General features: G+C 36.8%; 1 protein-coding gene across 1 annotated transcript in view; it reads right to left on the bottom strand.

The window, feature by feature from the left end:
* Positions 1-4732: 4732 nt before the first annotated feature.
* Positions 4733-15950, bottom strand: part of Decr1 (2,4-dienoyl-CoA reductase 1) — a 29040-nt gene continuing 17822 nt past the window's right edge. The window contains exons 6-10 of the mRNA XM_090339041.1: positions 11435-11534; positions 8782-8854; positions 5440-5586; positions 4990-5052; positions 4733-4895 (exon numbers count right to left, since the gene is read on the bottom strand). Coding sequence (XP_090195167.1) covers positions 4836-4895; positions 4990-5052; positions 5440-5586; positions 8782-8854; positions 11435-11534 — 443 coding nt within the window. The 3' untranslated portion in view covers positions 4733-4835. The remainder of the gene's footprint in view (positions 4896-4989; positions 5053-5439; positions 5587-8781; positions 8855-11434; positions 11535-15950) is intronic.

Below are 15950 nucleotides of genomic sequence, written 5' to 3'. Positions count from 1 at the left end.
TTAGGACTCTTAAAATAACAGCATAGAAAAAGAAAAATACAAAAGAGAATTGTATGGTGGTATGTCTGAAGAGACTTCTTAGAGAGCTGGTAGTAATAATGGTCACAAACCTAGCACCACTGGACTTGCTATAGTGGAATGAATTTCTTGAAAACTATCAGACTCAGAAGAAGAAATTCTCTCTTTCTCTCTCTCCCTCTCTCCCTCTCTCTCTCCCTCTCTCTCTCTCTCTCTCTCTCTCTCTCTCTCTCTCTCTCTCTCTCTCTCTCCTCCCTCCCTCCCTCCCTCCCTCCCTCCCTCCCTCCCTCCCTCCCTCCCTCCCTCCCTCCCTCCCTCTCTCTCTCTCTCTCTCTCTCTCTCTCTCTCTCTCTCTCTCTCTCTCTCCTTTCTTCTGTGTCTCTCCTGCTCTGTCTCTTCCGGTGGTACTGTTGCTTTGAACTCAGGGCTCAGAATTGCTAGAGAGGCAATCTGTCACTTAAGCCATGCCTTCTGCCAACACTACCTTCATTATTTATTTTGTTTGCTTGCTTGCTTTAGTTTTTTTTTTAAAGTAAAGCCTTGTGTTTATTTTGTCCAGGGCTAGCCTCAGAATGCCTCCTTTTCACCCTCTGACATAGCTGGAATGACAGTACATGGCACCATGTTTGGTGTATTCGTTAGGATGGGATCTTTTTGCCTGGGCTGGCTTCAAACCATAATCCTCCTCCTGAGTAAAAGGAATTACTGACAAAGACAAAGAATTCTTATACCTCTGCTATTTAGTAACAACTGTATGTGTGTGAAAGTTCTACTCTGTAGGACAGAAAGCAACAAGAAAAATGGAGAATAAAGTAAATCTAGAAAGGTAAATGAAAGATTGGAAACATAGCACACCATAAACAAAATGCATGCCTAGTTCCCAACTAAATATAAATGGCATGCCAACGTTGAAATATTACCTAACTTAGTATTCCTTAATAAGATAGAAGAAATAGATTGAAGAAATTGTACTCTTTAAGTGTCCCCAAAGATACTTCTAGGAGTGAAAAGTCAGACTCCTCCTGGTCATCCTGTAATCCTAGCCATGCAGGAGAACTATGGTTTGAGGCCAGCTCAGGTACAGTTAGGGAGTCCTTATCTTAAAACAAACAAATTGGGTTTGGTGGCAAGTACCCATAAATCTCAGCTCTGTGGAAAGTAGATGTAAGATAATAATGAGGGCTAGACTGAGACAAAATTGTGAGATCCTGTCTGAAAAATGGAATGTGACAAAAAAAAAAGCTAAGGTGTGGTTCAAGTGGTAGTTGACTTGCCCAGCAAGCACAAGTCTATAAGCTCAAACTCTAGTATCACCAAAGAAGATGATAAAAATCAGATTTGAGAATGGGAAAAATACTTCTAATACCTAAAATTTATTTTTATAAAAACCATATGCGTAAAATACATAAGCATTACTCTTAACTAACAATTTTGAAAAACAGAACCGATTGGATCAACTTGTAAGAAACTAGAATTGCCATTTCACAAAAAGAAGAAATCTAAATGTCTGATGAACTCACAAAAGTCATAAACATTTATCAAATGAAATGCAAGTGTTGAAAAATTAGATCACAAAGGATTAAAAAATAAAGATTTGACTGCTAAGCATGGGTGAAGAGGTAGTGTCATGAACATTCTCACACACTGGAGGAAGGAAAGTGAAATTACATTTTGGAAATCCCTTTGGCAGAATCTAATATATTTGAACACATGAACATATTATAATCTGGCAATTTTGCTTCCAGGAGTTATCAAATAAAGAACTGTCTTCACAGCGGCATAACACTGCAAACTAGAGACAACCCAAATGTGCACCAATAGCAGAACTAGCACAGGACAGTAGTCACATATACCATATATGAAAAGGAACAAGAGAGTGCCTATTCCATGGTTCTATTTATATAAATTGAAAGGGCAGCTTAATTATGCTGCCAGATGCTGTCATGACAATGATTCATTGTAGAAAGAAGGTAAAGCCTCTTGTGAGAGAAACTTCAAGATTCCTGGTTATGTCCTCTACTTCATCTGTATAAATACTACCTGCATATACTCAACTTATGATGACTCATGACTTCTGTCCTTTTTAAATTACAAAGTAAAAACAATTGGATTTTTCCCTTTAAAGGTATTTGTAAATGGTATAGCTCCTAATACTGTGATTATCTTGATAGTCATGAACTCGCGTGATTCCAGATAGGACAGAGATGCAAGGTTGCTGCTGTTCCCGAGGGCAAGTCACGTAACTTCCTTGGACATAAGGCACATTCTTTAACTTTATGCTCTAAGGATACTGTATTTATGCTCTAAGGATATGCATTTAAGGATACTGTATTCACGCTGCGTTAGTTTTTACAACAATAAGGAAATGATGACTGTCATTCTGGACCTGAAATATTTCCTGAAGGTTTCCACATGTCAATTGTCAAATGATATGGCATAATCCTCACTTTAAGTATTAAGTCTTCCATTAGTACATTAGAAGCAGAACTTTTGCAAAAGGCACTGAAGAGAATGACAGCACTAATGCTTAAGGATAAGTTCGAGGTGAGGCTATGGATTAACAATCATGTAGTTACAGGCAAGGGGCAGACTGTCACAGAGGAAGTAATTATCCATCAATCACACTCATTTCTCTTTCCTACTCAGGAAATAACATCTTACTGGGGAGAGAATCTTTCTATTTGATCTTCTCTGTCAGTCATTTCATCTCACCCCCCACTTGTAAAGACATGGAATAATGAGAAAATGAGATAACTAATAGAAAAAAAAACTGCATTCAAACTCAATATACAAATTAGTAGCCCATTAATTACCATCATGTAAAATTACAAACAAGAATGGTTCAAACTCCATTCCCTGAGCAAGTAATCCACTAGGGAGTCCAAACTTCACCTATTAAACAGCTCCTATTAAAGGAACTATCATTTGCTCCTTATAAAATCAGTAAATACATTTCATTTTTGGCAACTATTTCTTGAAATCACAGTTCTCACACTACTAAGGGGTTATAAAACCATGCATTTTTAGAATGAAAAAATACAGAAATGGCCGGGAGTTTGGCCTAGTGGTTGAGTGCTTGCCTAGCATACACAAAGACCCGAGGTTCGATTCCTCGGTACCACATACATAGAAAAAAAAGCCAGAAGTGATGCTGAGGATCAAGTGGTACAGCTCTAGCCTTGAGAAAGACCAAGGACAATGCTCAGGCCCTGAGCTCAAGCCCAGTACTGGCAAAAAAAAAAATCAGAAGTATATTAAAAAGGCAGGTAAAGCTTTTTTTTTTATTAGTACATCATTTCTAAGAATCTGTGATAAGAAAAAATCCTGATTATAAAAATATTTCTGCACAAAGATGTTGGTATAGTTTTATTAATAATACAGAAAAATAAAAATATGTCCTTACATATACTTGGAACCTGGAAAACTTGAACCTATTAGCAAAAAAAAAAAAAAAAAGGAATACTGGAAGTCCAGACTTCATTACTGTAGCAATAAAGTAACAAAAAACAGCTTGGTATTAGAACAGAAATAGCCCTGAAGACTAAAGGAACAGATTCAAAGTCCCAAAAATAAACCCATATACCTACAGCCATCTGATGTTGGCAAAAAAGCCTCTTCAACAAATAGTGTTAGGAAAACTAGACATCCATTTGCAGAAGATTAAAACTGGATCCCTGTCTCTTATCTTGTACTAATACCAGTTCAAAATGGATCAAACACCTTAATTATCCAATAGTATCACTCCTAGGCATTTATGCAGATTACAAGTCAGGACACAGAAAACAAGCTTGCACACCCATGTTCACTGCCATAGTCAAGTTATAAAAACAGCCAGGCACTGGTGACTCATGTTGGTAATCCTAGATACTCAAGAAGCTAACATCTGAGGATTGTAGGGTTCAAAGCCTGCCCAAGCAAGAAATTCTATAAGACGATCCCCAATTAAATGCCAAAAAAAAAAAAAGCTCAGAAGTAGAGCTGTGTCTCAAATGGTAAAGTGCAAGCCTTAAAGACAAAACATCAGGGCTAGCACCGAGTTTAAGCCCCAGGACAAGTACTCACAGGTGCACACATGTGTGCATACAAACACACACACACACACACACACACACACACACACATACATACATACACACACTAGCCTAAATGTTCTATAATGAACAAAGAATCAAGAAAATGGCATATATTCCGTACACTGATCTATCAGAAAAAAATGGCAGGGTACCTGATGGACCTTGAAATTTTATGTGATTTAAAATAAAAGAAGTTCAGAAAAATAAAAGGGTGTGTGTATTCTCTCATATGAGGAAGTTAGCTATAAACTACAAATACATATGGAAACATATAAAGTCGTATGTATGGCTGGATGAATGAGCATTTAACAGGTGTAAAACGATGAACAGGGTAAACTGATGAAGATACACTGTACTCCTAAATTGACATCTTGACTTAAAACTCCTTAGAACACCTACTCATAGAATAACTTTTTAAAGAACAAAAAGACATTATTTTGTACAGTTAATATGTGCTACAGAAGAAAAAAATTTGCAGAGAAATGTTGTGAACAAACAATTGCTAACACTGTCTTGAAACATATGCAGAACTGGGTGAATGTTTGTTAATTTTTTATCAGTGTTAAGGATGTAATCCATAATAGGACCCTTAGAATGTGTGAGTCCCTTGGTTTGAGCCCAACACCACAAAAACAACCAAAACAAATCAAATCAATTTATTTCCTTAAAATACTCAAATGATCAGTTTGTATCATTTCTAGTCTCTAGCTTTTACTGCATCCAAGATGAAAATTCCAGGTCACCTTAGGAGCCTTTTGTCTTCCGAATGAGTCCTTCTATTTTATCCCACTCCTCTTTGGTGACCTGACACAAAAAGAAAACTCTTATTAATGTGGACTCTTGCTTGTTTCTAAAGCTTGGTGTTATAGCTGCCTATATTATAATAAAATGGCATTACCTTGTTCAGTCTGTTGAATTCTCCTGATAAAAATACTTCCTCTCCACCATCAAATCTAATGACCTTTAAAAAAATTAAAGACTCTGAAAAGACCTTCTTTTAAAAAGTTCCTGAAAAAAATTCATTTTTACATCTTAATTGGATAGAATATCTCCTTGGCATCTGCAATGAAACCCCTATATTTTAAAAGATAAAGCTCATGATTAAACCTAAATCAACTAATTGCTTAGGATCCTTTTCCTAATAAGATTCAGCTTAATCATAAGGATCATTTCAAAGCCATGACTATCAGAAGATAGACCTATTTATTGAGAAATTCAAGTGCTATATGTAATATTTTATGTTGTTCACTGAATATTTAGGATCTATTTGCATTCAGCATTGCCAGAATTGGATCCAAAATAGGACTTTCCATTTCCCCCCAAAATCAAAAGACACAAAGGTACTTACTGCTCCATTAATCCAATTAGCATAATCACTACAAAGGAAAATAGCAAGATTTGCAAGTTCTTCCGCAGTCCCGAGCCGACCACAGGGAATATCGTCAATCATATTTTGCTCAAATTTTCCAGTTGGATCCAAACGACTAAAAGCACCCTTAGAAATTAAGAAAATTCAATTATATTATACATTTGTGTGTACATGTATATATGTTTAAATGCAATCCGCTTCCTACTTAAGCACATTGGTATAAAATGGAGCTACTACTACAGCAGCCTATTCATATCTTAGGCTTTGTGAAGCACAGAATTTAACCATTTTTTTTACATTCACTCTAGTCCAAAACCCTTAACCTATATTTAGCCTAAAACAATAACAAGGAAGGAAGGGAGGGAGGGAGGGAAGGAAGGATGGAGGGGAAAAGAAATCAAGAAAAATACAAACTTATCTGGTTTCTGCTATATAAGGTAAAGATAGTTACTTCAATTTCACAACCTTGTTACAAATATCAAATAATCCACTATCTTTGAAAAAACTGTGAACTATGTGGAGAGTGTTGTGTGGTACAGGGAGTGGAAACCTTAGCCTTCAGTAAATACAGAAAAGTGACTCAAACAGGAAATATTTAGAAGAAGGTTCATTTTCCCTCTTTTGCCTTCCAAATATTAACAGAAAAGAAATAAAACATGTGTATAGGGGTATGAAACCCAATTAGATCTTAGAGAGAAAAGAACCCTAAGTAAACTGGCTCCCCAGCCTATTTTGTACTGATGGCATGCAAAGGGAGGCCAAGGTGAGTCTAATAACGATAGCTGGCTTTTTCTCTACTGAAGCCCTGAAACCAGGATGATGGTTTTCTTCAGCAACACAGTAAGAAACACGACACAGACTCTGAGCACCTTATTAACCTCCAGGATTTTTTTTTTTGGACAAGGACAACTTTTCCAAATGTTCATAGTAATAAAGCACGTTAGGTAGTTTTTCTAGTTCAATGTGTTCTAAATCTTAAAGCAATATACCTAATCAGATACCAGTGGCTCATGTCTGTAACCCTAGCTTCTCAGGAGGCTGAGATCTGAGGACTATGTTTCAAAGCCAGCATAAGCAGGAAAGGCTATGAGACTCTTATCTCCAGTCAAATCACCAAAAAGCCAGAAGTGGAGCCATTGCTCAAATGGTAGAGTGCTAGCCTTGGTTAAAAATGTTCAGGGACAGCACATAGACTCTGAGTTGAAGCCCAAAGACTGGCATGAGCATGTACATTCATGCACATGCAAACACACAAACACACACACACACACACACACACACACACACACACACACCACCACCACCACCACCACCAACAACAACAACAACAACAGCAGCAATAACAAAAACAATGTACCCATTATTTGAGTATAGTGCACATCTGTGTTACTAGAGAGAAGTCTCTTGATGGGAACAACAGTATTGCTTGATACATTTGTACACAGTGAGCACTTAATAAAAGGTAGTAAATAAAAAGCAAGTGATCTTTCTTAGATATTGGGGATATTGGGGCCTCTGTGACTATGGTTCTCACATACTGGTACTTTTCTGTTCTTTAGTTGTATTTTATTGTCGGGGTAATGTATAGAGGGGTTACAGTTACAACCATCATGTGATGGGTGCATTACTTCTCGAAACTTGATACCCCTTTTCATGGTTTTGTCCCCCTTTTCCTCCCCCTCTCAATCATCTTGTTTCCCTATTTCAAATAAACAAATAAATACATATACAATATACCAGCAACAAAATCAGATAATTCAGATACAGTAACACCATGAGATAAACCATAAGGAGAAAAAAAGAGAAAAGAACTAACTTCACATAGTACATTGAGAACAACAATCACAAAGACAACCTTCTTGTTTCCATATCCTGGAGTTTATTTCCTTTAGTCACATACTTTTTAGCAGAGTTATATACCCATAGTCATGTGTTGTTACATATGATTTTTTTTTTGCCATCCTTGAGCTCAGGGCCTGAGCACTATCCTTGGGCTTTCTCAAGGCTAGAACTATACCACTTGAGCCACAGCACCACTTCTGGCTTTTTTTTTCTATGAACGTGGTACCAAGGAATCAAACAGGGACCTTCGTGCATGCTAGGCAAGCACTCTACCACTAGGCTAAACTCCCAGCCCCCAATATATGATTTTAAGTTATATTCCCACTAATTTTATTAGACTATGTTTGAGTGTTGGAAAAGACTTTAAAGTCAAGTTTCTGTTGCTCAGATGATTGTCTTCCAATCATCACCCATTAAATTGTTAAATAAACTGATGTGGCCATTTCCATGTTCATATTTCATATTCCAGAGCAAACTACCAAATGTTATCTTGTACTAATTCTATCACATCTATGCATTTTAACTGGGTCTCCAGAAATCATAAATTATTGCTTTTCATGAAAACAAAAAGAAAGCCAGGTGCAATGGCTCATGCCTGTAATCCTAGCTACTGGGGAGGCTGAGGTCTGATGATTGTGGTTCAAAGCCAGCTTGGAGACTCTTATCTCCAATTAATCACTAGAAAACAGGAAGTGGGGCTGTGGCTTCAGGGGTAGAGTGGTAGCTTTGAACTGAAGAGCTCAGGAACAACACCCAGGTCCAGAGTTCAAGCCCTAAGATCTACAAAAAAAAAAAAATGTGATGGCCAAATTATCTATCTAGGGATCATCTGATTAAAAAAGTGGACAGCTGTAATTGCAGCATTAGTGATAATTTATCAGTTGCAATGAGTGTCTGAGGTTTATTAATCACAAGTAAAATCCTGCCTTCAAAAGGATTTTTCAGTCACAAAGATGTAGGAGTGAGATGACACATGTAACTGACAAAATGAACAAGCACAGGTATGAGTCAAGGAAAATACTGCCTATAGCAAAACTAAACCTTCACAGTAAATTTCTGGAGCACCACTTAAACTAAAAATATAGTTGCATATGCATGATTTAAAAAGGGAGAAAGGCAGGTCAAATGAACCTTTGGAATCTTTACTATATGGTAAAAGGTAAGATATATTTGGACAATAACCCTTTACAGTAACAAAAACAAATCAAAAAACAGAAAGAAAACCCACAATGGATGGCATAAGGAATCCTAGAAGATTAGGAGATTGAAACAGACTTTATCACATCATTTCAATGCCGTTATATCCCTAACCTCCTTATACTTCTTATACTGGATAATAGCAAAGGCCTCTTTTGCCCACAACCAAGGATTCAAACCCACACATTCCTAGGAAATTCTTTTCCCAAAATCAAAACGCACCATCCTTCGCTATTTTGTTCTCTGATCACTCAATGTTACAATAAGACAACTAAGACTTACCTTGGTTTTTATGGGCCCTGGTTGAATTATATTGAATCGCATTCCATATTTACCCCATTCACTTGCAAGAGACCTAAAATATTGCACCACATGTTAAAAATTTGAGTAGCTGAGATTCATTGCACGCTTACTACATGCCAGTAAGTAAGTACTATCGCTGTTGCCTGTATTGAAAATAAGATAACTGAGAATTCATAATATTTTCTCCAGGCTATATGGCTAATTTGTCAATCTCAAGTTGTCTAGCCTAGTCTACGCCCTTAATCACCCTGCTAAATGACCTATCGTTCATTTTTTACTGTCTTTAGCCATTTGTTATACTACCTGTCTTCTACACTTTAGATGAAATTCAACATCACTATATATTTTTAGAATGGATTCTCAAGACTCATATAAAAACAAGAGAATTTTATATTCTTCCTTCACATTTTCTGGAGTTCAATCCTGCACTCACAGTTCATTATAATTTTACTTATAGTCCTGTATACTGAATTACAGTGTCTGCAGCATCACAAGGAGTGTAATTGAATAAGAGATGAACTAGACAGACTTAAAATATTAACCACATCCATGTTTAACTGGGCTTTAATATAATTGCTAAACTGAACTTCAAAGGAAATAGAGACCTAACAAAATCTTACTAAATGTCCTGAAGCAAAATAATGAACAAAGAACCAACATGTTTTAAAAATGTATTTGATAAATAGGTCTACCTATTTTTTCAATCTAAACTTATTTTATAAATCTATATTGATCTGTATATTTGTTATGTGTATACTGAATCTTGTTTATAAATCAAGTTTAAGGAAGGCTATCTAAAAGCATGCAAATAATGCAAATGCAGAAGATATCTTAGAGAGGCAAGCCAGGGAGGGAAAAAGAGAAAGATAAGGATGCTAGCTAGATGCTAGCAATCCTGGCACTCAGAAGGCTGAGCTCAGGAGGCATTCCATTCAAAGCCAGTCTGAACAGAAAAGTTCCCAAGGTTCTACTACCAGTTAGCCATCAAAGAGCCAGGTTGAAGGAGTGGTTCAAGTAGTAGAGTATAAGTCATGCACCATGACAGCCTGAAGCTCAAGCTCAAATTCCAGTACTGGTAATATATATGTACATGTATGTTTACTTATGTAAATAAAAGGGCTAAGAGTAAAGTTAACATCTCAATTGATAAAGAGTTTGGGGACAGTCCACTTAAAATGTGATTCTTAATGTTGGCTTTGATTTCAAAGAGGAAAGACATTTGGGCACTTGTGCCTCACAACTGTAATACTATCTACTCAGGAAATAGAGATCTGAGGATAATGGTTCAAAGCCAGCCTGGGTTGGAAAGTCTCTGAGACTCTTTTTTTTATTATTGTGATTAATAGAAGGGTTACATTATATTCACCAGATAGAAGGCTCATTACTTCACAAACATTGATATCTTTTGTCATGACATGGTCCCCATTTCCCTCCCACCCTCCCCCTGCTCATCTTGATTTCCCCCTTCCCTATCCAATTTCAAATAACCAATTAAGCACATATAAAATATATCAGATAACAAGGCAAAATATTGTAACAATATGAGATAACCAAGGGATGGCAAAAGAGATGAGAGATAACACAATACATTAAGGACAAAATCACTCATATGGCTTTAGTTTCTTTATCCTGGAGGTCCTTATATTTAGTGTCATACTATTTGGCCTTATGTCTCTAAATTTTGTTCTATTGTAAATCTCTGCGAGGAGAGCCCAAGGTTTCTACTGATTATGAAAATGAGGGAGACTATTGGGCCTATGTTCCTTTGAGTCTGACTCACTTCACTTAATATGATTTTTTCTAGGTCTTTCCATTTCCTTACAAATGGGGCGATGTTGTTCTTTCTGACAGCAGCATAGAATTCCATTGTGTACAAATATCACATCTTGTTGATCCACTTATCAACCGAGGGACATCTGGGTTGGTTCCATATCTTTGCTATGGCAAATAGTGCTGCAATGAACATCGTTGTGCTAGTGGATTTTCTCTGAGACTCTTATCTCCACAAAGAAAAAAAAATGCTAGAAGTGGAGCTATAGCTCAAGTAGGAGAGTGCTAGCCTTGAGCAAAGGAAGCTCAGGGGTAGCACCAAAGCCCTAAGTTCAAGCCCCAGTACAGGCAAAAGGAAGAAAGGAAGAAAGAAAGGAAGGAAGGAAGGAAGGAGAGAGAGAGAGAGAGAGAGAGAGAGAGAGAGAGAGAGAGAGAGAGAGAGAGAGAGAGGTATGGAGAGAGGGAAGGAGGGAGGGAAAGTGGAAGGAAGGAAGGAAGGAAGGAAAGAGAGGGGAGGGAAGGAGGGAGGGAGGAAGGAAGGAAAAGAAAATTAAATTTTGTGGGCTGGGAGTTTGGCCTAGTGGTAGAGTGCTTGCCTAGCATGCACGAAGACCCGGGTTTGATTCCTTGGTACCACATATATAGAAAAAGCCGGAAGTGGTGCTGAGGCTCAACTGGTAGAGTTCTAGCCTTGAGAAAGTCCAAGGACAATGCTCAGGCCCTGAGCTCAAGCCCAGAACTGGCAAAAAAAATAAATAAATAAATTTTGTTTATTTTTCTCTGAAAGACCAGAATACAGGAATTTAGTATCATGAACTACCAAAGTACTTATTATCAACAATAGGATTAGCATATTACATACTTGTTCAAAGCTTCCACGCCTGATTTGGCAGAAGAACTTGGTACTACAAAGCCAGACCCAGACTCAGCATAGATGGTTGTAATGGCAAGAAATACTGCTCCTGAAATTTTAAAGGATAAAGTTAACATTTCTCTATCAACTAACATCAAGAAATAATGACTTGGAACAGTATCTGATCCAGTACAGTATAACAATACACTGAATCTTAATAATAATTCACCAGCCCCTAATTAATGAAGAGTATAACCTAAGAAAATGGCCACTAATCTTGCTGTCTTTAGAATGGTCTGTATTTCCTGGAAATTCCAGACCTGGAAGTCATTACAAAAGCTCAAATTTCAGTACAAGACCCTGAATAATCAGCCAGGTAGGATTCCCATTAACTAAGTACAACTTAAAGAAAAATAAATCAGACTTAAAATTATCAAGGATGCTCTCCTCCAGCTCTGATGACCTTGCCGTCCTGCTACAAACATCAAATAAAACCACACAAGATACACGGCAGGGTGTCATTGTCCAAAAAGAAACATACTCATTACCTGACTTATAAAACCATAACCCCTCTGTACATCATCTTTATAATATCATTTCTCTAAAAGATACTTTACACATTTACACAATAGGCAGAGGACAGTGTTTCCTAAAAGAAGGAAAAGCAAAAGGAACAAAGTTAACAAAATCTAACATCTACCTAGAATTACTTCATAATGCTGTGGCAATTAAAAAGAGAAATACAAACAGAAAATAGATAGAAAAGAGAGCATGTATCGATATACCAGATTTGTAAGAGTTCCTCCAAGGAGGAATGCATTCATTTGGGGGAACTTTCCAGAGTCATTTTTGTAGAGTGTCCTTCCCTGAATGTGGCCAACTGTTAAGCTATGCAAATTGATGTGAAATTCTATGAAGCCCAGAAAAAAAAAAAAAAAAACAATTTTCAGGGGCTATGACTAAATGTCTATCAGACCTCACACAGGGTTCAAATATAGGAGTTAAAGGCAACTTCATTGAATATCTAGGCTTTCTATTCAGTGGTATTTCCTTCCTCTCTTCTTCCCTGCCTTCCTATCTGTCTATCACCAAGAAAGCAAACAACAAATGCTATTGAGAATGTGACAAGACCGGGGATCTGATCCACTGCTGGTACAAGGTAAATTAGTGCAGGCACTATGGCAACCAGAATGGAGAATTTACAGGCATTTGGAAGTGGAACTGTTGTTGGGAATTGGTGACTCACGCCTGTGATCCTCGATACTCAGGAGGCTAAGATCTGAGGGTCAGGTTCAAAGCTAGCCCAGGCAGGGAAAGTCCATGAGATTCTTACCTCTAATTAACCCCGAGAAAATCAGAAGTAGAGTCATGGCTGAAAGTGGTAGAGTGCTAGACTTGTGTTAAAGAACTCAGCACCTAGTCCCTGAGTTCAAGCCCTACAAACGACAAAAAATAAAAGCAGAGCTATTACATGGTCCTATACTACTCCTGAGATAGACACAAAGGAATGTAAGCCTACTTATACCAGATACCTGCATATTCATGTTCTTAACAGCACTGATTACAATAGCCAAATTATGAAATTAGCCTAAGTTACCATCAATGGAGGATGAACAGATAAGGAAAATTATATACAAAGACATGGGTACATGCACACATACACACACACACACACACACACACACACACACACACACACACACAATCGAGCAACCTAAAAAATGAAATTACTTAATTTGTTGGAAAATGGATGAAACTGAAGATATGATATTAAACAAAATAAACCAGTGTCAGAAAGATAAATAATGTATGTTTTTCTAATTTACAGAAGACAGGAATAACATGACTTAAGTGGTAGTAGGCATGCCTAACACTGGAAAGGGCTCTTAGTTCAAACTCCAATATTGCCCTGGAGGGGCAAACTAGACTGGAGGCATAACTGAAATAGTAGAACATGAACTGAAGGCACTGAGTTCAAATCACAGAACCATCTAAATAAATAAATGATGTAAAAGTAGAAAAGGTGACTATTTGGGAACAGGGTATCAGAAGAGGAGAGAGGCAAGATGAAAGAGTAATGGAGGATGAATATTATTAAAATACATTATGTGGGCTTGGAATATGGCTTAGTGGTAATGTGGTAGGATGATAGCCTTGAGCAAAAAAAGCTAAGAAACAGTGCCCAGGCCCTGAGTTCAATCCTCAAGACTGGCAAAACAAACCCAAAACCCACAAAATGCATTATGTATACATATGAATATTTTCCATATTCTAGTATTGTCTGCAATTGATTAATACACTAATAACAGGTAGGCTATAGTGACACATACTTGTAATAACCTTTGAGGTCACAATGGGCTGCCTGAGGAGATTCTGTCTCAAAGAAAAGTACACACACACATAGATATACAAATACATATTTATACATATGCTAATTTTAAAATACACTAATTTTAAAGGAGTATTAATAATGACACTGTTCCTATAATAACTGAAAGTAGGACATAGTAAATTTTCAGTGAATGAACTAAATGAATGAAAGGTCAAAAGAATAATCTTCAGCTTCCAAGAAATCAGTGATTTGTTTATACTTTCTTAGACAACATACTAAATAAGAAATATTCTAAGTTCCATATTCTCAAAAGGATGAGCATCTCCTAAGACATATTTTAAATAAATCTGAAAAACTACTAGGAAAGTATTTTGAAAAGCACGCAGGTGAGTTCTCTTCTACCACATTTAGTTTTTCTTTCCCTCATCCTTTAGCAGAATAGATACAAAACTTAGCATGCTCCGGAAAATATGGGGGTGGGAGAGGGGGCAGAAACACTATTTTGAGGATATGAGAAATAAGAATGGTTACATTACTGATTCTGGTAACTCTTTTTATACATTAAACTCAGCTTTTCAGATCTCAGAAAAGTTTGCTTCTAAAATATTACTCAGGGAAAAATGAGAGATGTAACATTAGTGGGCTCCATTAGTGCAGACTGACAAAAGATGTGAACTGTGTCATCCTTACAGAAAAATCATAAAGGCTACTTAAATAATGGCAACTACTGACACAAAAAAATGCATCATCTTCCAGTGGAGAATATGTTTATGTGTGGGAGGACTACACCCTCCTCATAATTTCCATGCTTAAATGAGAGGTACTGCATTTTCTTCTCTGTAGGTTTATTTTTTCACCCTAAGCAATATGAATATTATATATTGAGCTATATTAATCCAATAGGAATAACTGATTCATGGTGGAACTACTACCACCAGCTGGGCTTCAAAAAATGAACAATAATGCCAAAAGTTCAAAGTGAAGAAATGATAGCTTCTCTGTTTAGTTACAGATATACTTTTTTAAAAAATAAATAAATAAAAGGCAATGATTATCAATGCAGTCATCATCATGCAAGATGTTTGTAAGAGGTAAATTTCTAACAGACCAGTAGAAAAACCAGAAACATTTTTGGGAGGAGGGAGCAGTCATGAACTCAGCCTGGGCACTGTCCCTAGAGCTCTTCACCTTAAGGCTAGTGCTCCATCACTTTTAGCCACAGCATCACTTCCAGTTCTCTGGTGGTTAATTGGAGATAAGAGGCTCATGGACTTTTGTGCCTGGGCTGGCTTTGAACTATGATCCTCATATCTCAGCCTCCTGAATAGCTAGTATTACAGGCGTGAGCCACCGGCACCTGACAAAAATAATTATTTTGTTTAATAAAATCAAAAACTAAAGCCAAAGACAAATGATTGAAATGAATATTACACTTAAAGGACAACACTTAGGCCACCAGTTCCATGCAACTGATTTTTTTTTAACAACAGTGCCAAGAATATACAACAGACATGAACAGTTTCTTACTGGGAATATGGATTATTCATATGCCAAAGAATGAAACTACAACCTAAAATAGGTCAAATTTCTAAATGTATATCTGAAGTTATAAACTACCAGGAGAAACAAAAAAAATACTTCAAGACTAATGGTATAGGCAAGAATTTGGGGGAGGCAGTAAGACCTTAAAAGCACAGACAATTAAAAATTAAGCAAATAAGATTACATCAGACTAAGAAGCTTGTACACAATAAAGGAAATGAGAGAGAAGACATAAGTTTCAGAAACTAGGAAAATAAACAATCTATTGATCTGTCAAAGGCTTAATATGAAGAATGCACAAAGAACTCAAAAAGAATCCAGGATTAAAATCCCAAACAATCCCATGTAAGACCTAATAAGCTGACATTTCTCAAAAGAAAATATACGTTAGAAAGTATAAAAACATATTATATGGCCTTATGTATCTAGGTTTTATAATGAGTGATTGTTGTCCTTAATGTACTATGTTATCTCTCAGTATTTCACTTTGTTATCTGATATATTGGATATATGCGTATTTGGTTATTTGAAACTGGATAGGGAAGGGGGGAAAACAAGATGAGGGGTGGGGGGTGGGTGGAGGGAAATGGGGACCAAGACATGAGAAAGGGTATCAATGTATGTGAATTAATGCACCTTCTATCTGGCAAA

Source organism: Megascapheus bottae, chromosome 9 (genome assembly GCF_031878675.1).
Source record: "Megascapheus bottae isolate mThoBot1 chromosome 9, mThoBot2.hap1, whole genome shotgun sequence".
NCBI classification, from domain to species: Eukaryota; Metazoa; Chordata; class Mammalia; order Rodentia; family Geomyidae; genus Megascapheus; species Megascapheus bottae.
Note: the sequence above shows the minus strand (reverse complement) of the source record. Positions and strands in the feature narration are given on the sequence as shown.